The sequence below is a fragment of the Dama dama genome, chromosome 15 (assembly GCF_033118175.1).
Source record: "Dama dama isolate Ldn47 chromosome 15, ASM3311817v1, whole genome shotgun sequence".
Lineage (NCBI taxonomy): Eukaryota > Metazoa > Chordata > Mammalia > Artiodactyla > Cervidae > Dama > Dama dama.
The window spans coordinates 27803080-27830404 of NC_083695.1; the positions used below are offsets into that span (position 1 = coordinate 27803080).

General features: G+C 40.2%; 1 protein-coding gene across 2 annotated transcripts in view; it reads left to right on the plus strand.

The window, feature by feature from the left end:
* The window catches only part of MYPN (myopalladin), a 72714-nt gene that overhangs the window by 26534 nt on the left and 18855 nt on the right, over nt 1-27325 (plus strand). For both annotated transcript variants that reach the window (XM_061163005.1, XM_061163006.1), the window contains exons 6-11: nt 6196-6337; nt 8202-8225; nt 11122-11238; nt 12014-12383; nt 22609-23202; nt 23971-24109. In XM_061163005.1, coding sequence (XP_061018988.1) covers nt 6196-6337; nt 8202-8225; nt 11122-11238; nt 12014-12383; nt 22609-23202; nt 23971-24109 — 1386 coding nt within the window. The remainder of the gene's footprint in view (nt 1-6195; nt 6338-8201; nt 8226-11121; nt 11239-12013; nt 12384-22608; nt 23203-23970; nt 24110-27325) is intronic.

Here is a 27325-nt window from a genome sequence, read left to right on the forward strand (position 1 = left end):
TTTAATGACGAGTTTTAAGTGGACGTGTGTGCATGTGTGATATAGCTAACAGAGCTACCTCTATTTATCTTAGTTCACTGCTAAGTCACCTAGCCTTAAAACAGGGCTTTAAATGCTGAGAAATCTGAACACGTTGTCGTGCCCATTTGTCACAACACCACCTTTGTCAGGTAGTGCTGATTCTTCAAAGGCAACGAAATCACAGAATAATTTAGTCCGTCCCAAACTGAAGTCTCCTCCCACTCTTCTCCTCACCACCATCTTTCCAACCAGACAGCAGAGAGGTGTCCTTACCTCCCTCCACACTTTCAGATCCTTTGGGGGTGCTGTCTTCTCTGCATCGATATCACCTGGTACATATCTCTGATACAACGTTTAGCACAATAATAAAAAGGTTTACTTTTCTGTCTCTCCCAAGCACCTTGAAGCCTATCTCTAATATCTAGATAGGAGTCCACAATGGTTATAACAGGTCCAAAACTATCTTTACTATTCCCAAAAGCCTAATAAGACTTTAAAAACTATTCTTTATGTTTAATTTTCATGGACTGGTTAGTCACAAGTTAGCCGTTTTTGTGTGGTGACTGATTACCTCCCTTTAATTAGATGCTCCGATTTGCAGATGATATATATGCCTTTGATAAATAAAAATGAGGAAGTGAATTAGTCATCAGTGTATGCTGTTTATCAGACAAATCTCCAAAAATGTTAGCTCCATGGTGGGAAAGCAATCTCTAAGACAGAGACTCAAACTTTGGTGAGGCTTTCTCAGCCCTCGGAAAGTGTGCTTTTGTGTCCATAAATGGGATCGGGGTTGTTCAGATGTAGGGCTCAGCATAGCCTGTGGCTCAGATTCCAGAGGGACTCATCAGCAACAGTGTGCTTGCGTTAGTTTCCATGAGTGAGGGCAGAATTGAGGTCATCGTCACTGCCAGTGTCATTAGAAAACTTCTGAATCAGAGCCACTGATGATGGTAACCACGTGGCGTGAGCTGTGATAACTGATCACTGGCATACGTTTGCTTGGGTTTTTCCTGGTTCTATTTATTTCTTTAGGGACTTCTGGCATTCCAATCCCTAGGATTCACTTTCTATACTGCCCAACAAAGCATTTATCTGCCAATAATGGCAAGAAGCCACTTTTTTAAAGGGGCTTCCCTGTTGGCTCAACCAGTAGAGCATCTGCCTGCAATTCAGGAGACCTGGGTTCAATCTCTGGGTTGGGAAGATCCCCTGAAGAAGGGAAAGGCAAGCGATTCGAGGACAAAGTTTTATTTAACCCCTTCTACCTCCTTTGGTGATGGGGAAGTACTGGTATTATCTTCTCTTTAGAGAAGGTTAAAATGAAAAGGAAGTTTGCCCAGCAAAACAGTGGTAGAATTTGAAAGAAGAGTGGGGTCCCATATGCTAGTTCACTGCTCTACTTATAGAGGATAACTTTTCTTTTTTAACCTTTTTATTTTATATTGGAGTATAGCTGAATATAGTATGGGCTTCTCTTGTGGCTCAGTTGGTAAAGAATTCGCCAGCAATGTGGAAGACCTGGGTTCGATCCCTGGATTGGGAAGATCCCCTGGAGAAGGGAAAGGCTACCCACTCCAGTATTCTGACCTGGAGAATTCCATGGACTGTATAGTCCACGGGGTCGCAAAGAGCTGGACACGACTGAGCGACTTTCACTTTCACTTTTCATAGCTGATTAGCAATGTTGTGATAGTTTCAGGTGTATAGCAAAGGGACTCAGCCGTATACATACGTGTATCCATTCTTCCCCAAACCCCCCTCCCATCCAGGCTGTCACATAACAACGAATAGAGGTCCCTGTGCCATACAGTAGGTCCTTGTTGGTTACCCATTTTAAACACAGCAGTATGTACATGTCAATTCCAAACTCCTTAACTATCCCTTTCCCTCATTCTTTCCCCCTGGTAACCATAAAGTTCATTCGCCAAGTCTGTGAGTCTGTTTCTGGTTTATAAATAAGCTCTTCTGAAGGATACCTATATTTTTAAATACTTTACGAGATAGACTATCCTCCATCCTCTACACTGTATCAAAAACACTTTCGCTCTGTTTATGGGGGAAGACAGTGCTCATACTCCTTGAGCATGAAGGGAGGTAGATGATCAAATTAGAATCTTACTCCTATCTCTGCGCCCACTCCAATAGCAGCTGCTCGGGCGGGCTTTCAAGGCTGCGGCAGCACCGGCTCCAGCTGCTTCAGCAGTAATTTGAAGAGTGCAAGGGGGCAGGGGAAGTGAAAATTTGAAGAACGGCACTTCATTATATAATAGCAGAGGCAGGAAGCCCTGAAATAACTGGGTTGGTGGTTGGCTCTAGATTCCTGAAGATGACATGGGCCCCTCTCCCCAACCTGACAATTCCAGAGACTTCTCTGACTCAATTGTTGCACTGGACACTTGTGACAATCCTGGAGCAAAAAGGGTTCTTTATCAGTAGAAACTGCTCTAATCCAACGCCAGCCTAAGGCACTACAGCATTCATTTCCAGCATCTCCCAAAGTGCAAAAATAGCCACTAGATTAAAAAAAAAAAAGAATAAAGTGACAATATGAACCTTGTAGCTGACATCTTTTCAACCGGTAAGGGAGATGCCTCTTCTCAAGGATGTCCCTGCATTCTATCTGTGGGTGTGGATCTCACTGAGCAGGAACCGTGTCATTTCAAGTCACATTTACAGCACCTGCACACAGCACTTGGTACAAAGCAGGCACCCGATAATATTTATTCTGTGGTGAATCACTTCCATTTCGGCTAAGAAGGAGTTGCTGCTTTCATCACTTTGTGGCTTCAGAGTGTCTTTAGGAGGAACAGAGGAAAAAAAAAAAATCCAATAGCAAATGGCTGTGGAAGACATGCTTCTTAAGGTTGTGTTGTCAAGTTACCCTGCAAAGAATGTCTTCCTGGATGATCAGTACGGTGATGACACACAGGACGGATTTGCACTTTAGATACTGTTACCTCAGCAGGTCGTAGACTTTTCATTATGGGGACTTTAATTCAAATCCATAATTCCTAGTTAAGACTAACTTAATCTTTGCTTGTTGGGAAATGTTTCATGTCTTATTCATCTTCAGTGAGGTCAAGATAAATATGATCAAGTCTTATACAATGTGCCATTAGTAACAGCCTAAGACCTACTGCTGTATTGAGCGTGGCCCCATTTACAAAACGTTCAAATGGTGTAACTGGTTTGGACAGTGATGTGAGCCGATTTCTTGTCATGAGACTTTGGTAGAAAAGCACAGCTTTTAGCAATAACAACTATCATTGTCCTTCAAACCATGACCTTCAACAACCTTTTCTAAGTGGCTTGTAAGATGCCCCATGGCAACTCCCTTACTGAGTATTGATGGTGTATCACACTGGAACAAGCTTCCATCTCATATCACAGACACTTAGCAGGCATATTCTATAACTGTAGTAATTCAAGTGTCTTGGCTATTGTCTCCAAGAAAACACAAGTCTTGGCTTTCAATGTCAAGTGAGTACTTACAACAAGCTAACAGTGGTCTCAACTATGAGTAACACATTCTCTCAAGGAGGTCCTTCTGCAAGCGGACTGGGGCTTCCCAGGTGGCCCTAGTGGTCAAGAACCCTCCTGCCAGTTCAGGAGACATAAGAGATAAACGTTCAATCCCTGGGTCAGGAAGATTCTCTGGAGTAGGAAATGGCAACCCACTCCATTACTCTTGCCTGGAGAATCCCATGGACAGAAGAGCCTGGCGGGCTACAGTCCATGGGATCACAAAGAGTCTGACACGACTGAACCGACTTAGCACACACACAGCACTGCCAGACTGAGACTTGGTTCATGTATCTGAACTGCAAGTCAGGTCAGAATGTATAGATTGACCTCATTCTGCTTATATTCATTCTTTAAATGCGCCACACTTTTTTTATTCAATCCCTTCTGCAGCTGCCACTTTTTTTTGTTTGTTTGTTTGCTTTGTTGTTTTTTTTAAATTTGTTTTGCCTCAGAAGAAATGAGACTTCATTATGTATGAATCCCAGGGAGGTGTCTGATTGCCATTAAAGTTTTCAATAGGCTCCCAAACTATCATTTTCGCACAGAATCAGCTCAGACATCAGAGTGAAGGGCATATTCACCAGCTTGCCAGAAGCACCCAAAACTCATTGATGTTCCCTGCTTATTGAGAACATTCTTGTCACTAGAAGCTTTTGTTTGAGAGTAGTCATGGAAAAAACAGGTTTTTAATCAAATAGTTCTTTATTACTTCAGAAACCACTCTGCAAATTCCATCCTGAGCTCCTTCAGCAAACAAATTTGGGAATGCAAAAAAAAAAAAAAAAAAAAAAAACCCCACTAAATCCACTAACTTTTGTCTGTGGCGCCCCCTGGCAGTCATCATATAAACTTACACACCCTTCTCAGGTAAAAATCTCCTACAGCTAAAACCATGTGGTTCTCCTCACCTTGTTATTCCTTAGACAGATGTTGTGACTATGATGGGTCCATGCACAAAATACCATATATTGCTAAGACAAGAGCTGTAAACAATCATAAAATATTTATCAGAGTGAATGATAAAAGTGAAAAAAACTACTGGCCCATCCTTCTCCAAAGTGAAGTGTGAAGTGAAAGTTGCTCAGTAGTGTCCAACCCTTTGCAACCCTGGGTAATGCAGCCCTCCAGGCTTCTCTGTCCATGGAATTCTCCTGGCAAGAACACTGGGGTGGGTTGCCATTTCCTACTCCAGGGGCTCTTCCTGACCCAAGGATCAAATCCTAGTCCCCACCCCCCTCTGAAGCAAGAGCCAATACCTAAATGCAGACCCCAAAATTGTAATAATAGGAAAGCCTGAAGTATTTATCGCCAATAGAGCTTGTAGAGGAAGATAATCATAACCTTTCCCATGTTTGTAGTCTTTCAGCCTATGGTAAAAACAAAAATGTGCCCACACACATGCCAACAGGGCTTTTCACAATCAAATGAAGTACCAATTACACAAATGAATGTGTGACTTTAAGCTCACAAATCACGATGAGTGAAAGACAAGTTATAAAAGGAAAATATGAGTTCCATTCTTCCACAGAGTCTATTACAGAATAGACTGATATTTTACAGTCAAAAGTGATTTTTGTAAACTTTTTTTGCAGAAGTTTGGAAGAGGATTTAATGATGCCGTCACAAAATTATGACATATTTTACCATGACCCAAAACTTTACATGCAGTTATGATTATATAGAGATTGCCATTCTATATATCCGTCAACAGACTCTGAGGTTATACTGTACAGAACACATACAGAAAACAAAATAGCAGAACAAGCATCAATTTCCAGGACTACAGAAAGTTGACAAGCAAGCCAAGAAAATAGTCAGTATTGAGCCACAAAGATTTCCCACCTCATGGAACATTCTTATGTGGAAAAATACATTACTTTCTTTAGAAAAAAAAATTTTTTTTAATTTATTTTTTGGCTGCCCTGGGTCTTTACTGCTGTTCAGGCTTTTCTCCAATTATGGCAAGTGAGGGCTACTCTCTAGTTGCGGTGCAGGGGCTTCTTTAGTGGCTTCTTTTGTTTCGGAGACTCTAGAACACTGGGGCTTCAGTAGTTGTGGCACGTAGGCTCAAGAGTTGTGGCTCCTGGGCTGTAGAGAACAGGGTCAATAGTTGTGGTGCTTGGGCTTAGTTGCTCTGCAGCATGTGGGATCTTCCCAGACCAGGGATTGAACCCAGGCCTTCTGCATTGCCAGGCAGATTCTTTTACCACTGAGCCACCAGGGAAGCCCCCCAAAATACATTACTTTCATACTGAATACACCTAGTAGATACTCACTGCAGATTTTTTAAATTGTTATTATTTCTGAAAACCAAACTCTACTTGGGCATTTTCTCAAAGGAAGCAGAATGACTTTACTGAAAATTAGTATTTTTGCAAGCCCTCAAAACATTTTGCCTAGTATTTGTCTGGCACTACAACAGAGAAGGAAGAAGATAGTGAGGAAAAAGTATCCCATGTGCACAGAAGAGTCTATCTTTAAAAATAGACTTGATGTACATCCACCAAATTGAAGCTGCTGGAAATGTACAAGATTTGGAGAAAACCCAAACATGGAAGAAACAGTGTCTTTTTTGAAAACTCAGCACTGGAAGTAGGTTCCAAAAACAGGTACTTTTTGGCTCTAACAATATTCTTCTCATTACAGATGTTACAAAATTTATCAGCCTCTGAGGGTCAGCTAGTTGTCTTTGAATGCAGAGTAAAAGGAGCCCCATCTCCTAAAGTTGAGTGGTATAGAGAAGGGACCTTGATAGAAGATTCTCCAGATTTTAGAATTTTACAGAAAAGTAAGTCAATGCTTTAAAATTATTTTTTAAATAATTTTTATAAATTTATTGTGTATATTATTTTATAACTTAGCAGCTAATTAAAATGTAATAAAAAAGAATAAAATAAAAATCACTTATAATCATAATCCATCAAACTAAACCCTGTTAATATTTTGGTGTACATTCTCCAAAACTTTTCCCATGCATTTTTTAAAAATTTACTTATTTTTTAATTGAAGAAAAATAAATTGCTTACAGAATTTTGTTCTTTTCGGTCAAACATCAACATGAACCAGACACAAATCCAGATATATGTCCCCTCCCTCTTGAACATGCATGTTTTTTAAGTAAAAAAAATCATTTTTTTGTAAATTGACTTTTCACTCAACATTTCATGAATATCTTTCCATGTTAATACAGATCTTTTTTACCTTTGAAATCAATTCAATTTCATATTTACATAATCACCTATTGTTGAAAATGTAGAATGTCCACAAATTTTTACTATTATAAACTATATCTCAAAGCATGTTAACAGAGAATATCTATGAATAAATTTGAGCACTAGAATTATTATTGTAAATTCACAATTTTTAAGCTTTTAATATAAATTGCCAAAGTGCCCTCCTAAAAGGTTGAACTGAATTTACTATGATCATATAATTGATCATCTAATTTTGGAGAGTAAAAGAGGGTACTCTTAATCATTACACAGAGATCCCAGGAATAAACCAGATATCTGTCCCAGCTGAACTGGGACACATGCTGTTCCAGTTATATTCTACTACAACCAGAAATACATGGGAAATTCCTTTGTCTTAATACCTTCACTAACAATGGATTTAAATATTTTTTAATCTTCACTAATTTTATAGGCTCAAAATGAGAACACTTGTTTTAATCTGCACTTCACTAATTAGATGTGGGAAGGAACTTCTTTTTCATATTTATTAGGTCTTTGAATTTATTTTTGAAATTAACTATTCATATCATTTGTTGGTCATTTATTGGGGTTTTATTTTTTATTGTAATAAACATATATGTGTGTGTGTATGTGTGTGTGTATCCAAGTGGTTAATTCTTCTTTTCTTGTCGTGCAGTGCTTTCCACTTGACACATTTCAGTCATAAATATGCTGAAATTTGTTCATTTTTTTCTGTTATCACAAAATAGATCAGATATATGAATCAAATTACTATTAGGTTTAGCAGCAGCAGCAGCAACAATAATATTCTGAATACCATTTAAGCTGAGAAAAAAAGAAAAACCCTCACTAGTTTTATCAGTGTTAAAGACTGTTCTGCGTGACTGCAATTCCACAAACATTGGTTGAGCAGCTGTTTTAAGTACCAAGCAGGCACTGTCAGAAATGCCAAAGAATTTTAAAATAAAAACTGCTCTTGAGGAACCTGTCATCTATCCTGAGGCTCTTAACATTAGAAACCTTAGGGCAGGAGGTATAGTCTAGATTATATCAAGATGTGATAGCCCAAAGCCAAGAATGATCTCTCAATCTTCACAAAATTTTTCAGGTCAGGCTGGATGAAAACAATAAAAATAAATCATCCTGAGTGCCAGCTAATTCAGTAACTTTTCCCAACCTAAGGTTTATATGTCTCAAGTGAAACCCAGGTATGTCCCAAGATGCAGCCACATCATTTAAGTAGTAGTTCTCTCTTGCTGCTCTTCTATGATAAATATCCTATCCCCATCAAGGTCACTGGTGCTTAGGTCATTTTACTTAACATTTACAGATTAGCTTTGTCAAATTGCTCATGAGTATGCAGAAAAAAATTGTGAAATTCAATGGGAAGCTTCTGATGAAAATATCACCTCTCAGTAAAATGAATGCTCAGAATCTTTTAATTTTTTTTCCTTTTAGAACCTCGATCCATGGCAGAGCCAGGTAAAGATCATTTTAACTTTCATTTTCATGTGATCAGTGATTTGAAATATGTAATAAAACATAATGCAGTTATACTGGTGTCAAGAAAAAAAAGTTTTAGAAAGAAGGTCGAAGCCAACTCTAGCTATTACTGTAGGAGAAGGAAATGAGGAGCATGTACAAATTTGGAATATATATTCAATACCTATTGTGAATACAGTTAGTTCTGGGTTGCTGAGGAATGTTTCTTAGGAACATTTTCCCTCATTTATTGGTCCCTACTTATGATTTCCTTCAACTGAGCTAAGCAATTTCCAAGATGCTAGATCAATTCCAATTCTACAGCCTATGTTTCTCAAAAGTTATGCATCAGATTTTGAAATTCACAGAATCAACTCAGAATCAATACAATGTTAGTGGTGTTATTAGATTAGGTTGGGAGGATATTAAGATGATGTAGAAGCTCTTACCTCTAGAAAATACAAGTCATTCACAAACCACAGCGTAAACATCTGAATGTCCTCTCTGTGATCACCCTGAAAAATAAGATTGTATTTGTGCCTATGGGTAAGAATCATGGTTTGGAATTTCATTATTATAATTATTTCTCCCAAAAACTGAATGGAAAAGCATTCCCAATACAGACACGGAACAGAAGGGGGTGGCAGAGCTTGAGATGGTTAGATAGCATCACCAACTCAATGGACATGAATCTTAGCAAACTCTGGGAGCAGTGAAGGACAGGGGGAGCCTGGCGTGCTGCAGTCCACGGGGTCGCAAAGAATCAGACATGACTTAGCAACTGAACAACAATAATCCATGTTACATAACATTGGATTATGCAGTAAGTAGGCCCTTGGGGATATAGTAAAGACCACAGTGGTCTTACTCTAGCATTGCTTGCAGTGGAGAAGCATTTTTCCCCTTGAAAAATATTTCAGTCTTTTGATACGTTCAACCAGAACAAGCTTTTTCACTAGGTAGTCTCATATACAAAATAATTTCAGAGTTACCCTAAAGAGGTCCATGCCCAAAAATAAGCCCAAGCTCCACAATCTAAAATTTCAAGTCCAGAGAGTTCTTCCTTCCACCTTATATAATGCAAATACCCTTTGGAGACAGAATACTATATCAGGCAGGTATAGTGTAGTCTGAATAAATTTATCAGATCATTTTCTGAATGCAGGTTGCTGAAAGCTGAGAGAGCAAATGTTTGGGAAGGGGAACAGAGAGAAGGAAGCGTAAGCCTCAGAAAAAGGACAGAGAGGTACCAAAAACCAAACTTCGCCTCTCCATCATTTAAGATTCTTTGGGCAGCAAGCAAAGAAAACCTAACCAAACGTGGCTTAAGCAACAAGAAAAATCTATCTTGTCACATTGCAAAATTCCCTAAGAAATGGCAGTCTTGAGACTGCTTAATTTTGCATCTCAAATCATCAAGGACCAAGCTTTTTTCCTTCCCTCATTCTGTCACCTTCAGAGTATCCCCTTAAGCTGGTTCTACTCATATACCCAAGACAGCAGCCACAGTTCTGGGTATTACATGCAGATGACAATGTCCAGAGGCAAAAATAGGGAATAATGCTCTCTTTTACTCCTTTTAAAGAGCAAAGAAAACTTTCCCAGAAACTCCCCAGGAGACTTTCCCTAATATCTTATTGATCAAAATCGTGTGTCACATGCCCCCACCTAAGCAAGACCAGAGTTAGCGTGACTGGTTAGCATGACCAATCACGATTCACCAACCAAGGCTGGGAGAGTCCAGTCTGCCTTGAAGCCTATGATCACTTCAAGGAGGGTGCACAAAGCCAGGATTCCATTAGTAAGGAGTAAGGAAGATGAAGGGTTAACTGAGCAGGTACTCAATACTGTGCCATGGCCTCCTGTCCAGGATTCCAAGAAGTTGTCCAGTTAATTCAGTCCAGTTATCATGAAACACTGAGAAGCCAAGTTTCTAATAAAACTCTGTTTTTTTTTATTTTGTTTTTAATGTCAGTTCTACTGAGTGATAACTGGAGGTTTATGTTACCATCTTATACCTCTCTTCATTAGTTGCCAAGGAACACCTAACTATAATAATTTAAGGCTGTAATCATATGATTCTATCTGGGAATCACTTCAGCAGTTACTCAAAGGGGGTTCATGCTCTGCATTGGAGTAATCTATAAGAATTACCATAGTATCACAAAAGAAAAGGTGCATTTCACTTTTCTTTCACCCAGAATTCTAAGTTGCTCTACCAGCTAATTACTAGTAGCTAAGCAAAATATTTACTGTCCAGTTTTAAATTATGGCCTACATTTAAAATTATGTCATGACAAAAGTTCCCCACAGAATCAGTCACAAAAAAAGGAGAAAATAGTTCTCCACGGAAATAGTGAGATCTGGGTTTAAAAATCATTTTTTCAATCCTTTTAGTTCACACAGAACTCCCTTTGCTTTTTTAAAAAATTTATTTTTAATTGAAGGATAATTGCTTTACAATATTGTGTTGGTTTCTGCTATACATCAGCATGAATCAGCCATAGCCTCCTCTTGCTTTAAATCCTTTGTTTTTGTGATTTTCAGCTTATTGTTTCTTGGTTCTATTTTTGTTTTCTGGACTGATGACAAAAACATCATATTTGTGAATCCATAATCTATATCACATTATTATTAAATCCTCTTGCTGAGTGTCTGCATGGAGTTATTCATTTTACATCCTTTGGCTCATTTGGTCTGCTAACCAGTCAATTCAATCAAATAATTGGACTAATTATTTTCAAACGATATAATCATCTTCTTCTATTGACTTTTTGTTTGTTTTTTTTTTTTTTAACTTCTATTGACTTTTATAGAATCACTATCTAATATCAGAAAACTCCGTAATTCCATTTCCATAAAAAGTCAGTAACCATCTCTGCTTTATTGGCTTTAGAGGAGATCTGTACTTTGGTCATTGCCGAGGTATTTGCAGAAGACTCTGGGTGCTTCACGTGTACTGCGAGCAATAAATACGGCACAGTGTCAAGCATTGCACAGCTAGATGTGAGAGGTAAGGATTCTTCCAATGCGGGAACAGTCTAGACCAGGGATTCCCTAGCCCCCAGATCAGTACCAGTCTGTGGCCTGTTAGGAACTGGGCCGTCCAGCAGGAGGTGAGTGGCAAGTGAGCAAGTGAAGCGTCATCTGTATTTACAGCCGCTCCCCATCTCACTTTACTGTTTGAGTTCCACCTGCTGTCAGATCAGCAGCGGCATAATAAATGTAATGCACTTGACTCACCCTGAAACCAACCTCCCCAACCCCTGCCTCAGTCCATGGAAAAACTGTCTTCCACAAAACCGGTCCATGGTGCCAAACAGGTTGGGGACCGTTGGTTTAGACTATGACTTTAAATATGAGTATGAAGAGTGTACTTTATCCTTTCTTACTGCTTTTCATATGATGCTCATGTGGCTCTCCCAAAAAGTTTTTGAATTATTGAGGAAAGTGTTCCTGAACAGAATTCAATTTCTTATTTCTTATCACATTATCACCACCATCTCAGTTATCCTGCTGTTATTTATTATACTCCCTAAGAAAACATCTGCTTGGTCTTACATAGACTTCTAAAATTCTTTCCAAAATGCTACTTAGATTTTTTTGAGTTTTTCCGCCCTGTATCCTTACCATTCTTTAATGCCTCAGATGGTGTTTGCTGTTTTTGACAAGCATCTCTAATTAGCACATTCACCTAAGTTGGATACCTGCCCCAACTCAGGGTGACAGTCCTTTCTCAGTTTTGTTGAGTAAGGCTAGTGGCTCAGGTCCTGTTATCATCCTTTCAGGAAATGAGGATCTCAGAAACAATGGGTCTCTTCACTCAGCCAACTCCACCACCAACCTGTCTCTTATTGAGCAACAGCCATCCCCACCCAACCCAGAGCCTCCTGTGGAACAACCCCCTAAACCCAAACTAGAAGGTGTGCTGGTGAACCACAACGAGCCCCGGTCCAGCTCAAGGATCGGGCTCCGCGTGCACTTCAACCTGCCTGAAGATGACAAAGGAAGCGAAGAATCCTCTGAGGGCGGCATGGTGACCACCCACCAGACCAGGCCAGATTCCTTCCAGGAGAGATTCAATGGACAGTCAGCAAAAATCTCTGAGCCTTCCTCACCCGTCAAAGAGCCCCCTCCAGTTCTGGCCAAACCCAAACTGTAAGTAAAAATTAGAATGGATAACCAAGAGTGCCTGCGACTTCTCTGAGTCTGCCCTTCTTAAAAATGATGAAGCTGAAAAGGAGAATTATGAAATGAGAAAACATACATTAAATGCTCTGCAAATCATATAGCCTTACATCAGTGTAAATGGGCTATCACTATCATTCTTACTACTCATATTCTACTTCCAAGAAATATTACATCTAAACTGGCTCAAAAAGATATTTGTCTTATGCTAGATGGCTCCAGGTGAAGCACTTCTGCACTTCTCTGTTTTAATAAACTTTTTTTGACTCAGCTTCATGAGACATTTTACTTTTTGGCTGCACTGAGCAGCTTACACAATCTTAATTCCCCAACCAAAGATCAAACTGTGTCCCCTAAAGTGGAAGCATAGTCTTAACCTCTGTACTGTCAGGGAAGTCCCTCCACATCCTTCAATATTTTTTGCACCTGAATTTTTTCCTTTTTAAAAAAAATTAAGATATAGTTGACTTACAATGTTGTGCTAGTTTCAGCTGTACGGCAAAGTAATTTAGTTATACATATGTATCCCTTTTCAGATTCTTTTTTCTTGTGGGTTATTACAAAATATTGAATATAGTTCCCCGTGCTAAAACTGCCTGGATTTTAAAACCCAAATTTGCCACGTATGGGCTGTTATAAATATCTTTGTGTCTATTGGTCTGTTTTTTTCAATTAATTTATTTTTAATTGAAGGATAATTGCTTTATAATTTTTGTGTTGGTTTCTGCCACATAGGTCGGCATGAATCAGCCATAGGTATACATAGGTCCTAGGTGCCCTCCCACTTGAACCTCCCTCCCACCTCTACACCCTTCTTACAAAGCCCTTTCTTAGGTCTAATAATCTTTACAGCCTATAATTTTATCTCTCTGTTTCCCATTTCTACTTCAGCTTAAGTTTTTATACTCATTGTAGAAAAGATATCAACTGTTTTTTAGATAGTTCCTTGATATGGCTAGATATGCTGTGGTAACCACAGTAGGCTTCATATAAATGTAACGGGATGAAAGGAGTCATAAAAATTCAGTCACCTCTGAATTTGATGCAATTGTGGCCCAAACCCTCTTCAGAGCTTCCATCAGCGTCCTGTTGCAATATTTAACATGCATCCATAGTAAAGCAAGCATTGAACGTGACAGTACTATTATGTTCTGTTTGATCCACACATCAAAGTGATAAAAATTACGTTGATAACAACATAGACATTTAAATATCAACAATGAAATCTACAGTAATAGGACTCCCATCATCTGTTCCTTGGTGCTAACCACAGGGTACTCACTGGAAGCAGTTCATGTTGCTTAGTTTTATATTTTTCTCCCTACCACACAAATTCTGGGAATAAAATTAAATGTTACAAAACATACAAGTCACACCCAGAAATACTTCAGTTCAGTAACTCAGTCTTGTCTGACTCTTTGTGACCCCATGGACTGCAGCACACCAGGCCTCCCTGTCCATCACCAACTCCCAGAGTTTACTCAAACTCATATCCATTGAGTCAACCATCTCATCCCCTGTTGTCCCCTTCTCCTCCGGCCTTCAATATTTCCCAGCATCAGGGTCTTTTCAAATGAGTCAGGTCTTCCCATCAGGTGGCCAAAGTAGTGGAGTTTCAGCTTCAGCATCAGGCCCTCCAATGAACATTCAGGACTGATTTCCTTTAGGATGGACTGGTTGGATCTCCTTGCAGTCCAAGGGACTCTCAAGAGTCTTCTCCAGCATCACAGTTCAAAAGCATCAATTCTTCGGTGCTCAGCTTTCTTTGGAGTCCAACTCTCACATCCATACATGACTACTGGAGAAAACATAGCCTTGACTAGATGGACCTTTGTTGGCAAAGTAATGTCTCTGTTTTTTAATAGGCTGTCTAGGTTGGTCATAGCTTTTCTTCCAAGGAGCAAGCATCTTTTAATTTTAAGGCTACAGTCACCATTTGCAGTGATTTTGGGACCCCCAAAAGTAAAGTCTGTCACTGCTTCCACTGTTTCCCCACCTGTTTGCCATGAAGGGATGGGACTAGATGCCATGATCTTAGTTTTCTGAATGTTGAGCTTTAAGCCAACTTTTTCACTCTCCTCTTTCACTTTCATCAAGAGGTTCTTTAGTAGTTCTTCACTTTCTGCCTTAAGGGTGGTATCATCTGCATATCTGAGGTTATTGATATTTCTCCCTGCAATCTTGATTCCAGCTTGTGCTTCATCCAGCCCGGCGTTTCTCATGATGTACTCTGCATATAAATTAAACTTCTGTCCCCTCAAAGTTCTGCCTGTCACAGGAAACAGGAATTACTTGAAGTAAAAAGAAGGGAAGAGGTTATGGTAGGGATTCAAGCAGGAATGAGAAACAAAACCCAGCCAGGGAAGGAGAGTAGGGAGTTAGTGACCGTGAACAACGTCGGATTCGTGATCTCCGAAGAAGATTTAGCTTTGGGACCACGGACCAGGCTTGATCACTCAAGAGCGTTCGTGTAGCAGAGTTTTCTTTAAGTGAAAAAGGGACAGAGAAAGCTTCTGACATAGACATCAGAAGGGGGACGGACAGTGTCCCCCTCGCTAGTGTTAGCAAGGGAGTTATATACTTTTTTAATTGGTTATTATAGTAAATCAAGAGAATGTCTCAAGGTTGTAAAGATCTTACTAGACCCACTCCCACAATTTATATTTTAAGATGACAGGATTAGAACTAACAATAGAAAGATTTTACCAGAACCACTCCCATAATACACATTCTAAAATAACAGGATTAGTCAGAAGGTTTTCAAGAAGGAGAAACTGTCCTCAAACAGGATACATTGTTGTTATATAATCCTTAGTACAGAGTTTAAACTGAGTTCTGGCTTAAAGAAAAAAATATCTTATGAGACTAAGACTAAGGAATGTAGAGGCGAAAAAAAGACATTTGTCCTTTTCTCCTCCTTGAGAATTCCAGACCCCTATCTCCTCCTCAAGAGCCCCAGACCCCTCTCTCTCCTCCTCAGGGACCCTGGACTTCTTATCAACCTGCCTAGGAATTGACTCTCTCATTAGGAGCTAGGATCACATACATGGTCAGTCTGGCTTCTATCTGCTGTTCACGCTCCGTCCCAAGCACTTCCTTGTTTCCTCTTTGCATATCCTCTCCACTCTTCTCTCTTGGAAGCCTCATCAACTCATATCTGGCCCATAATGACATGTCCTTTCACAATTTCTGTCAAGTTCCACTGTTAACTGGGCTTCCCTTGTGGCTCAGATGGTAAAGAATCTGCCTGCAATGCAGGAGACCGGGGTTCGATCCTGGGGTGTTGGGAAGATCCCCTGGAGAAGGGAAAGGCTACCCACTCCAGTATTCTGGCCTGGAGAATTCCATGGACTGTATAGTCCACGGGGTCGCAAAGAGTTAGGCACCACTGAGGGACTTTCACTTTTCACTGTCTTTTCACTGCTAACTACATCATTCTCAGAAGCTCCATTCCAAATACCAGCCTTGTTTACTGGTGGCTACTTAGCCCAGCCTTGTGTCCCTGGTGGCTCAGATGGTAAAGAATCTGCCTGCAATGCAGGAGACCTGGGTTCAACCTCTGGGTTGGGAAGATCCCCTGGAGAAGGAAATGGCAACCCACTCCAGTACTCTTGCCTGGAGAATTCCATGGACAGAGGAGCCTGGTAGGCTACAGTCCTTGGGGTCACAAAGAGTCAGACACAGAGGTCAGGTGCAGAGGATTTAGGTTTACAGGGAAGAAGAGTCAAATGGATCAAATCACAACTGTGTGTAAAAGCAATTCTCAGAGAAGTGAGTTGTGGGAACAGGTAACCCCAGACAATCCATTTGCCATTTTGTAGAACCTCCCCTTACCCAGGGACTGTTTAAGTAAGTGAAGTCACACAGGGAAGTCATCCCAACCCAGGCATGGAACCTAGGTCTCCCGCATTGCAGGCAGACGCTTTACCATCTGAGCCACCAGGGAAACAGGGACTGTTCAGAGGCTATTAGATTTACCTTCATGTTGCAGAAAGTCCAAAGTAACAGTGAGTTAAATACATGAGGGTTTATTTTTCTATGAAATAAAGGAATTAGAGGGGCTACTGGGGCTGTTATCAGGGCTCTATAGTCATTAAGAACTCAGTCTTTTATCTTCCTCTCTGCCATTTTAGCACTGGCTTCTAAGTCCCTTCATGGTCCAAGACGGATGATTGTGGTTTAGTCATCACATCTGCATTTCAAGCAGCAGAAAGAACAAATGGGTAGAAGTCATGATATTACTCTCTTTTAAAGGAGTCTTCTAAGGACTCATCCCAAATCATCTGCTCATATTTCACTGACCAGAACTTAGTCACATGGCATGCTAACAAAGGAAGCTGGGAAGTGTAGTCTTTAGCGCACAGGTTGGCTCCATGAGTAAAATCAAGTCCCTTTACAAAGGGGAGAATTAAGTAGTCAGCCAGCAGTAGCTAACACATGAAATTTTCAATGAATATAAAAATTCTTTCTACTAAGTTATGTAGTGACACCCTCTAAAAATCCAGTTCTCAGCACTATATAATTCTTTAATATGTTTTGCCTTCCTTAAATTTTGTATTAGAGACAAGAATATGCATGTGGATACTCCCCACTTCCTCCGTCCTTCCTTCCTCCCTCTCTCTCTCTCATACACACACATGCTCCCTTTGTGAATCCACATGCTTGCACACTTTTCTTACTGGTTTTAACCTTATTGATGTAAATCTTTTAGGTTTTACATTAAAACATATTGACTCAGTAATCTTGAGGATACCATTTTCTAGTTGCTCTTCAATTTGCCATTCATATAGAAAATAGAATTCTGATAGATCTTAAAACTGCAAAGGGAAGCTGTCATTTTAAACACTATCATAAAAACCTAGATAATTTAGACTTTGAAAATTTCAACTTGAATATTAAGCTATCTAAAGACGTGATTCTTCATCCTGGCTACACTCTAGAATAAAATGTAGAGCTTCTGAAAGATATTTATGCCTTGCACCCCAGGCGAATCATAATCTCTCCACAGCTTATTCTTAGGTACAGCCAGTTGGAAACTACAGGTGTAAAAGTTGGTGAACCTGATTTACAACCCTTTATCACCCCACCCAGCCCCATACACACATTCCTCCATGGCCAGAAAAACAAGAATAAACATTTAAAGTGGATAAAATGTCAGAGACAAAATGAGAATGTACTAGCAAAATGTATGCTTTGGGGACAAGTGTTTCTCTAGAGCAGTCTTGGACGCAGGCAAGAACCACATAGAGGCCTGCTATTCAAAGCACTGGCGTCCCCTTGGGGCCTGATAGAAATACAGGCTCTAGTACTCCACTAAGACCCACTGAACCAGAAGCCCTGGGGGTGGGACCCAGAAATCTATCTTTTAACAAGCCCAACAGAGGATTCTGAAGCTCGCTGAAATTTAAGAACAATTCCCCTACACTTAAAAACTATGCCTGGATCCTTTCCCAGGCCAACTGACTCTAGCCAGTGGTGCCTAAATTAGTGAGGTCTGTTTGCTTTTTATGCTCTCTGCACAGCCAGCATGATTACCACTGCTAAAACCACAGCTAAATCTGATTGCAGAGACATATTTACCCAGAATTAGTTATCTTAATCAGCGGTGCACTGGCAAATGTTTTAATTACTGACAGAGACAGGGAAGCCCTGACTTTCAGCACTTGCCAATTTCCTCCCACCAGAGGTGATTTCAAGTTACTAAAGAAAGATCATTGAACTGGGAATTGGGATGAGGTGTGTACAGTCCTCTCTCCAGAGCCAATGAGAGCTGGCTCCAGAGCACACCGCCCCAATTGTTGTCGCCAAACTGCTTTCAAAGGTACTTGATACAATAGCCCAAGTTTGTTCTGCAGCACTTGTCATAAAGCCTTGACATTTTATCTCAACCACTTAAAATCCATAAGAAATTCTTTCATATTCCAGAACCACAAGAAGAAGAAACCTTAACAGTTTTGAAACTCATGTTCATTCTTACAAATCCTAAAATTGGTATCTGTAGTTCAGAAACTGAAAAATATAATAGCCACAATGTATTGAGCATTCAACTGATTTAGGTGACTCATCCACCAATTCTCACAACAATGTGAAGAGAAATTACTTACTCCTATTTTACTTATGAAGAAATCGGGATCGAAAAAACCTAGAAACCACTCAAAACCAAACACATAATCAGTGGCAGAGCCAAGATTAGGATCTAAGTCTTTCTGCAGAGGCCATATTCTTGAGCATTATGCTTTAACTAAGTTGTGGCAAAAGAAAAGATATTTTCAGATAACCCGAGAGAGTTGACAATCTACAGAAAGAAAGCTTGGGTATAACCCTGATTTCAGAAATCCTCACAGCAACAAGATATGAACAGCTGAGTGTATGGCAATTTATGATAGGCTGTTATTTTGAATTAGAGAGGTTGTTCAGGGTTTTTTATGCTTTGTAATTAACCTGTCCTCTCTTTATTCTTTCACTGCAATGTGTGTCTTCATTATTAGATAGTAAATTCTATAACCGAATTGAATGACAACAACAAATATGTTATCTGTAAATAACTACTCGTTATTTGTGTTACATGCATATATAGTAAGATTTTTTTAAGCCCTGAATAGCTCATACTATCTGAGGCATATTTGTATATCCTATAGCACCTAGCAAAATAAACACAGAGAAGATTCAACAAAAGTTTGTTGACTACTAGAATTGACACCTTGCCCTGATGTAATGAATAAGCAAATTGAAACAGGTGTTTTAAATCCCTTCTGAAACAAGATAGAGCTTAGTAACATTTGGAGAAAAAAAGTCATGTCCAACTCTTTGCGACCCCATGGACTGTAGCCCACCAGGCTCCTCCATCCATGGGATTCTCCAGGCAAGAATACTGGAGTGGGTTGCCATTTCCTTCTCCAGGGGATATTCCCGACCCAGGGATCAAACCCAAGTCTCCTGCATTGCAGGCAGACATTTTAACCTCTGAGCCACTTCGCTTTGTAAGAACACTGGAGTGGGTTGCAATTCCCTTCTCCAGGGGATCTTCCTGACCCAGGAATCAAACCCAAGTCTCCTGCATTGCAGGCAGACGCTTTAACCTCCGAACCACTTCACTTTGTAAGAATACTGGAGTGGGTTGCAATTCCCTTCTCCAGGGGACCTTCCTGACCCAGGGATCAAACCCAGGTCTCCTGCATTGCAGCAGATTCTTTATCATCTGAGCCATCAGGGAAGCTTATCAATCAAAAAGAGATATTATTCTCAAATGAATTCTTCCAGAATCTTAGATAATCAAAACAATTTGATGCTGTATCTCATATATCATTATGCTTAAGGTTTGTGACCCTCCAATATACTGCATTAAATTATAAGGGCCAAGATGCCATTTAAAGTCTTAAAGTTAAAAGCTAGTTCTTGGTTTTCATTCAATGGAAGCCAAAAGAAAATCAGAATCAATCAATATCAAGTGACTTTCTGGCCCCTTTTTTTCATCCTTAGCTTTCTAAGATCACTTAGTTTTCATATACTACTTTTTCTACTTCCATAACCACAAGAAAATATTTCTGCATCATCAGATTAAATTTACTCAAGAATACAATACAAACCTGTCCTAAAAACCACACATTACCTTTATGCTATAGGATTCACAGAATGGGACCTGCCAAATATTAGATCCATTAAAATTGTAAAGGTCTTATAGTTTCATGCCATTGGGAGAGTTAACACCAGCAGAAATAATGTTAATTGTTTATATTTTTCTAAGGATATCTAAGAAGGATATTTCCACTTCTCTTGATTGCTAAATAAAATGAAAAGGTTTAATTAATTTTACTTTTTTCTCTCAGCTTAAATACTTACTTCTAAAAGGGGGGAAGAAAGCTACTCTGCCAAGTGGCTAGTGCTTCTAAATTCTTAGTTTAATCCAAGATGAGAGTTTTCATAGTTTAACAAAGGATCATACAGTATGTAGCATTTGACAGGAGTTAATGAAAGTAGAGATTGGTCTCTACGTTGTGAAGTTACTTTTCCATATATTGTGTATCAGAAATGTCAACGAAGGGAAGGAAAAATGCCTTAAACTCCAAGGATTTTTTTAAATCAAGGTTTGGAGAACCTTCTGACTCGATCTTTAAAAAAAGAAAAAAATTTTATTTATTATTTATTTGTTATTGTACTGGGTCTTTGCTACTGTGAAGGCTTTTCTCTAGTTGCCGTGTGCAGGCTTCTCGTTGCGGGGAGGGGCGGGGGGTGGGACTTTCGTTGTTGTTGCAGAGCACTGGCTCTAGGACACACAGGCTTCAGCAGTTGTGGTTCTGGGGCTCCAGAGCACAGGCTCAATAGTTGCGGCCGAGTTTAGTTGCTCCGCAGCATATGGAATCCTCCCAGATCAGAGATCGAATCCATGTCTCCTGCGTCAGCAGGAGGATTCTTTACCACTGAGCCACCAGGGAAGCCCCTGACTTGATATTGTTGGTGTTGACTTCCCCAATGGTATGAAAATGTAGAACCTTTCATTCTTAATAGATCCCATGTTCAGCAGTTCATCTTCTATGTTCCAGATATACTTTCAGAGAACATAAAACCATGGTGGTTGAAGCACTGTGGTCTCACTTGTGGCTCCTCCTACGGTTATTTACTCAAGAGGAGAGTCTCCTAAACAGCAAAACTTGACAGCTCTGACAACTTGATGCATATATAGTATTTAGACATTTTCCATTTTCTTTATTAAAAAATAATTAACTATTTTAAGAGAAAGTATTAGACTGTGGGACTTAAGGCAAATCATACAACGCTTCTGTGAGTCAGATTCCTTTACATAGAGAAAGTGCTCCCAGCTTGATCATCTTCCTTTTTTAGGCACAAGACAAGTCTAAGGCAACATTTATAATTATGGTGACCATATAATCTAGCACTGAAACCACGACATTTTTGAGAGTGAAAGAGTACCAGCAGTAATTATGGCAGGAAAACAGGCATAAAGGAGCACGGTCTAGAATGAATCAAAACATATGGTTACCTTATCTATAAAGCTTTGTTGTCATAAGAGGATGAGAAACACCAAGACATATCCAGCTGCTTTGCTAAGGTTTGCTCTAAAATGAGGCAGAGTGAAGAATCTAGCACATTTTGGGGGGAACTCAGCCCTCTTTAGTGTTAGTGACTAACATCAGTGTGTAGCTCAACACCTCTGTCCAGAAGCCCAACCCTAACCCTAAACCTAGTTCAGTTCAGTTCAGTCGCTCAGTCGTGTCTGACTCTTTGTGACCCCACGGACTGCAGCACACCAGGCCTCCCTATCCATCACCAACTCCCAGAGTTTACCCAAACTCATATCCATTGAGTCGGTGATGTCATCCAACCATCTCATCCTCTGTCATCCCCTTCTCCTCCTGCCTTCAATCTTTCCCAGCATCAGGGTCTTTTCAAATGAGTCAGGTCTTCCCATCAGGTGGCCAAAGTAGTGGAGTTTCAGCTTCCACATCAGTCCCTCCAATGAACATTCAGGACTGATTTCCTTTAGGATGGACTGGTTGGATCTCCTTGCAGTCCAAGGGACTCTCAAGAGTCTTCTCCAGCATCACAGTTCAAAAGCATCAATTCTTCGGTGCTCAGCTTTCTTTGGAGTCCAACTCTCACATCCATACATGACTACTGGAAAAACCACAGCTTTGACTAGATGGACGTTTGTTGGCAAACTAATGTCTCTGCTTTTTAATTTGCTCTCTAGGTTGGTCATAACTTTTCTTCCAAGGAGCAAGTGTCTTTTAGTTTCATGGCCTACCCCTAGCCCAGATACTCTCTACTCATCTCGGAACTTTGAGCACTCCCAACAAGAGGATCATTGTTTCTATTTCTTGTTCCTAATTTATAAACATTCTGCTGCGTTGCCCAACTCCAGGGTCACAACACAAAGGACAAAATGTCAATAAATGATGCCTCATGGAGTTGTGCATCACGGTGGCCTTTCCCTTCTTCCTGGCAATCAAACAGATCTGGAAAGAAGGAGAGAACTCACAAGAAACTGATTGGCTGACTGCTGGCCACTCTGGCTGTGCATTCTTCGTAGATACTGGGTTGACCAAAAAGTTCATTCTGATTTCTGAAAGAACTTTTTGACCAACCCAACAATAAAGAGCCTGTCTGGACATTCTCTGATGGGTGAGGCGATGGTAACAGTTTCTCTTCTCTCCCCCCACTCTTGTTTTGTGTGCAGCGACTCCAGTCAGCTACAACAGCTTCACAACCAAGTTTTACTGGAACAACAGCAGTTGCAAAACCCACCTCCTTCATCTCCTAAGGAGTTTCCTTTCAACATGAGTGTTTTGAACTCCACTGCTGTTCCGGCAGTGACAATGTCCAGCAAGCAGGCGAAGGCCCCTCCATCACAGACATTCAGCTTGGCCCGGCCAAAGCACTTCTTCCCCTCTACAAGTACCACTGTGGCCTCCGGGTCCCCTTCCAGCTCTCCAGTGTTCACCCTGAGCAGCACTCCTCAAGCCATGCAGAGGACAGTGAGCAAAGAAAGCCTCTTGGTTACTCACCCCTCGGCTCAAACCAAATCTCTAGGAGGGGTCTCCATCCAGAACGAGCCACTCCCCACTCCAGGTCCAACAGAGCCAGCACAACTGCCACTCACGTTTTCCATCTCCAGCGGAAACCAATTTCAGCCCCGCTGTGTGTCCCCAGCTCCTGTCTCTCCCACCAGCCGGATTCAGAACCCAGTGGCTTTTCTCAGCTCCGTTCTGCCTTCTCTCCCTGCCATCCCACCCACCAATGCCATGGGGCTGCCTAAAAGCGCACCATCCATGTAAGTATCTCGAGATATGAGTATTGAATTTGTTACAACATTGCTTCTGTTTTATGTTTTGGGTTTTTGGCCAAAAGGCATGTGGGATCTTAACTCTCTGACCAGGGATTGAACCCCCACCTCCTGCATTGGAAGGTTAAGTCTTAACCACTGGACCAGCAGGGAAGTCCCTCATTGAGGTTTCTTGATGTCAAAGATGTCATTTAAGAAGGGGTCTCCATAAGAATAGCTTAGTCTAGGATAGGCCATTCAGTTATCACTATCATTTATCCTTTATAATCCTATCTCTTAGACAAAATGGATATTGAACATGTTAGGGCAAAAGCACATGATTATTTTAAATATGGGCTTCCCTGGTTGGCTCAGATGGTAAAGAATCCACCTGAATGCAGGAAACCCAGGTTTGATTCCTGGGTTGGGAAGTTCCCCTGAAAGAAGGCATGGCAACCCACTCCAGTATTCCTGCCTGGAGAATCCCATGGACAGAAGAGCCTGGTGGGCTACCGTCTATGGGGTCACAAAGAATCAGACATGACTGAAGTAACTTAGCATGCACGCATTTTAAATATATTTTTATAATTTAAATACTGAAAACACCTCTATACACAGATTCTTTGCTCAGTGCTCAACTTTTGCACACAAGATGCCCTACGTAAGTGCTTGATGACTCCTGGTGTATGGTTGTCATTCCAACCACCCTGATTCCTAGGCCTTTGTACCCTGACCAGGGCTTTTCATGAGTGACTTAGGGGTGAATTAATTTTACAGGCCATCCCAGGGACTAATGAAGAAAAATACAAAGTCTTCCCACCCAGTGAATGATGATTACATCCGTGAAACTAAGAATGCGGTGATTCTAGACTTGGGAAAAAAGATGAATTTCAGTGATGTCAGATCAAATCAGCAGGTAAGACTGTTGGGTTCAGATGATTTATTGGAATTTCACTGTAAGGAATGTAAGTTTGCTTAATTCAGTCCTTAGGTCACCTGACCTCAGTGAAACGGACACTGCAGCTTTGGAAGGCAGAGTACAGACTGACCATGTTTGAGCAGGAAACTTGTCCACATGGATCTACAGTTCTTGATTAGCCCAATAGCTAATTCAGTTTACTTGTTTACATGGGTTTACCTAGAATAGAGGAGGTTAAGTAGAGGGACTAGAGAGTCTGCTTTCCATTCCAGCAATCCTCTGCTCAGTATTGGCAAACACCATCACATCTTTGAGATATTTCAATATCTGAGCCTTGAGGTGATCTGGACTTGAAAGAATTCTGGAGTTCCAAGCTGTCTCTTATCTGATTCCTTCAACCCTAATGTGCCTGGGGATTGCTCCCCAGTTCTTCTCAATCTTTACATTAGGTTAAAGTGTGTGAAACAGTCATTAGCCAATATCCTGTGGTTCAACCTGTACAACCCCCTGTTTTCTAGTAAGTGTTTACACTGAAGGAGAAAAAGGAAAGTCATATGCAAGCATTATATGAAAGAAACACTATTTTATTTGAGCTAGTTTTTCTTTTTTGTCTGTGCCACATAGCATGCAGGATCTTAGTTCCCTGATCAAGGATCAAACCCACGCCCCCTATAGTGGAAGAACAGAGTTTAAACCACTGGATCACCAGGGAAGTCCTGAACCATTTATTTTTGCTTTCTGTACAGTGGTTCTTTTTTAAATGCAGATATATATTTTAATAATTTAACTCTTGGTTTATTTCCTCAGGTGGGAACTGATTAAAATCGATTTTGAAATAGAACATAAAATTTTAGTGAAAACTATATGTCAAATATTGTGCAGTCTGTGATATAAGTGACCCTGGAAACAAGGTTCCACACTCCCCTGACCATATGTTGCTTTCCTTCATGTTTTTATATCTTACTTCCAGTGGAGCCACTGATATACAGTATTTTACTAGTGTATTATATGTTGGGAAGTTCTTACTGAGTGGATTCTTTTGAATATAGTGTTTACATTACTCAAAATTGGAACTTCCCTGAAGGTCCAATGGTTAAGACTTTGCCTTCCAATGCAGGGGTGTGAGTTCAATCCCTGGTAGGGGAGATTCACATGCCCCAGGGCCAAGAAACCAAAACATGAAACAGGCAATATTGCAACAAATTCAATAAAGACTTTAAAAATGGTTCACATCAAGTAGTATCTTCTTTAAAATGCTCAAAATAATGCTTAAAAATGTTTTTTAAAATTGACTTTAAATTATTGACTTGAAGCAGGATATTTAAGCTTGCCATAATCAAGTACACTTTTCATATATCATTTCATCAAATTCATACATAGCTAGGAGGCAAATACCAAGGCAACTATTCTTCTCTTCCATCTTCTAGATAGAGAAACTGAGGCACAGTTGTCAAACTGTTAGGTCAGTGGTAGAACAGGAACCAGAGCCCTGGTTTCCAAGACACTTACACATTTTCCCTGAACCTCTGCAGTCTAGCAGTTTTACGACAATTACCTCCAAACCCCATAAACGTTGCTCTGTCTAGCACAGATTTGTTTTCCTATAATACTGTCATCACAGTTGTGGTTGTTAATCCTTCTAAGTGTCACTGAAATCAGAGCTGTGTTCAGACTGTCTTTTACAACTCAGACAGGGAGCAATTAGAACCCTGTAAAAATGATACCAAGTCAGCACACAGTCTGTCTGATTTTTCCTTTATGGTTACTCTGTAGGGAGATTCATGCTAATCCATTGCCCAACTCAAGGGAAAGTAAGGTTTTTCTCTTATCTGAACTGTGAGTGCATGTGAACATGAATTTCCATGAGTGGAGTGCTATAAATCCAGTAGAACTCTATTAAACCTCCATCATGAATTAAATTCAAGGCTAACAGCAGGAACTTGGAGTCTCAAAAAGTATCTCAAGCCTCCCCATCTGAAAAGTGTGACACATGTCAGTGTTCTTCTGACAATTATTATTCTTAGAGTTACTACAGTATGTTAATTACAGAATTGATCTTACACAGCATTGTGTGCCAATGAAATGAAATGAAATGAAAGCCAAGCTACATAATGCAATTCAGGAAACTAAGGAGCTATCTGAGATGGAATGTTTGCATTAGGTTGGTAGATGTTGATCTGAGGAAGTTTTGAGGCCATATTACAATACTGTTTTGTCCACTGCTTGGGACACAACAGTGAAAAAGTCATGAAGAATTGTCTAAATGTATTGTGGCCCACTGATGAAGAGAAGAAGAAAATTTGTTTAGAAAAAGTGGAAAACAATCATAAAGAAACATGAGTACTGACAGCTGTCTATACCTGCATTCTAGGTACATGGAAATCAAGATGATCTATTTTTTTACCCTCACATTAGCTTTAGACATTTAATGTCTTATTTCAACTTTCATCCTTGACCTCACTTCTCTGGAAACCTCCCCATCTCTTTATTCTGATCCTCCCTCCCATTTTTCAAATGAAAACTTTTAAAAAGTGTGGCTCCCAGATACTCCCCTGTATGACAAAAAGGAAAAAAAAAATAAGTACCTAATTCTTGCTCTGCCTTTTTTCCCTCTAATCTCCTTCTTCTCTAAGTTCCTTAGTCAGTTCTTCTATTTAAATCTTACTTCTTTCATCTCTTACCATGAATTCTTTATGAAAATTCTCCCTTGAGCGCAAATAATCTTGCCATCTGTTTCTTTTCTAATAAGAGTACCATGTGTCACTGGCCTTACATTATTCACCATGGGCATGGTAGGACCCTGAGGGATGGAATAGTGAAGTGTCCCCATGTCATCTGCTGTGAGTTCAACCAGGATGTACTAGTCACAACCTCCCTGATAGCTGGAGTCGGGGGAGGAGGGTCTTGCTCATCACTGTACCCCTGCTGTGTCTGGCCCAGAGTAGGTGCCCAGGGAATATCTGTTGAATTAAGTCACAACTCTGGGACTTATATTAGTTTCACAGAGGATAATGAAACTTTTGACCAAGAAGAAAATTTTGGATTTGTTGCATCTCTATAGAAAATATCTCACTTGACTACAGGGATTCTGATTATACCTAATTATAGATACTATCCACCATGATAATAATCTATTTTAATCATCTGACTGCTGCTGCTGATGGCTAAGTCACTTCAGTCGTGTCCGACTCTGTGTGACCCCCTAGACGGCAG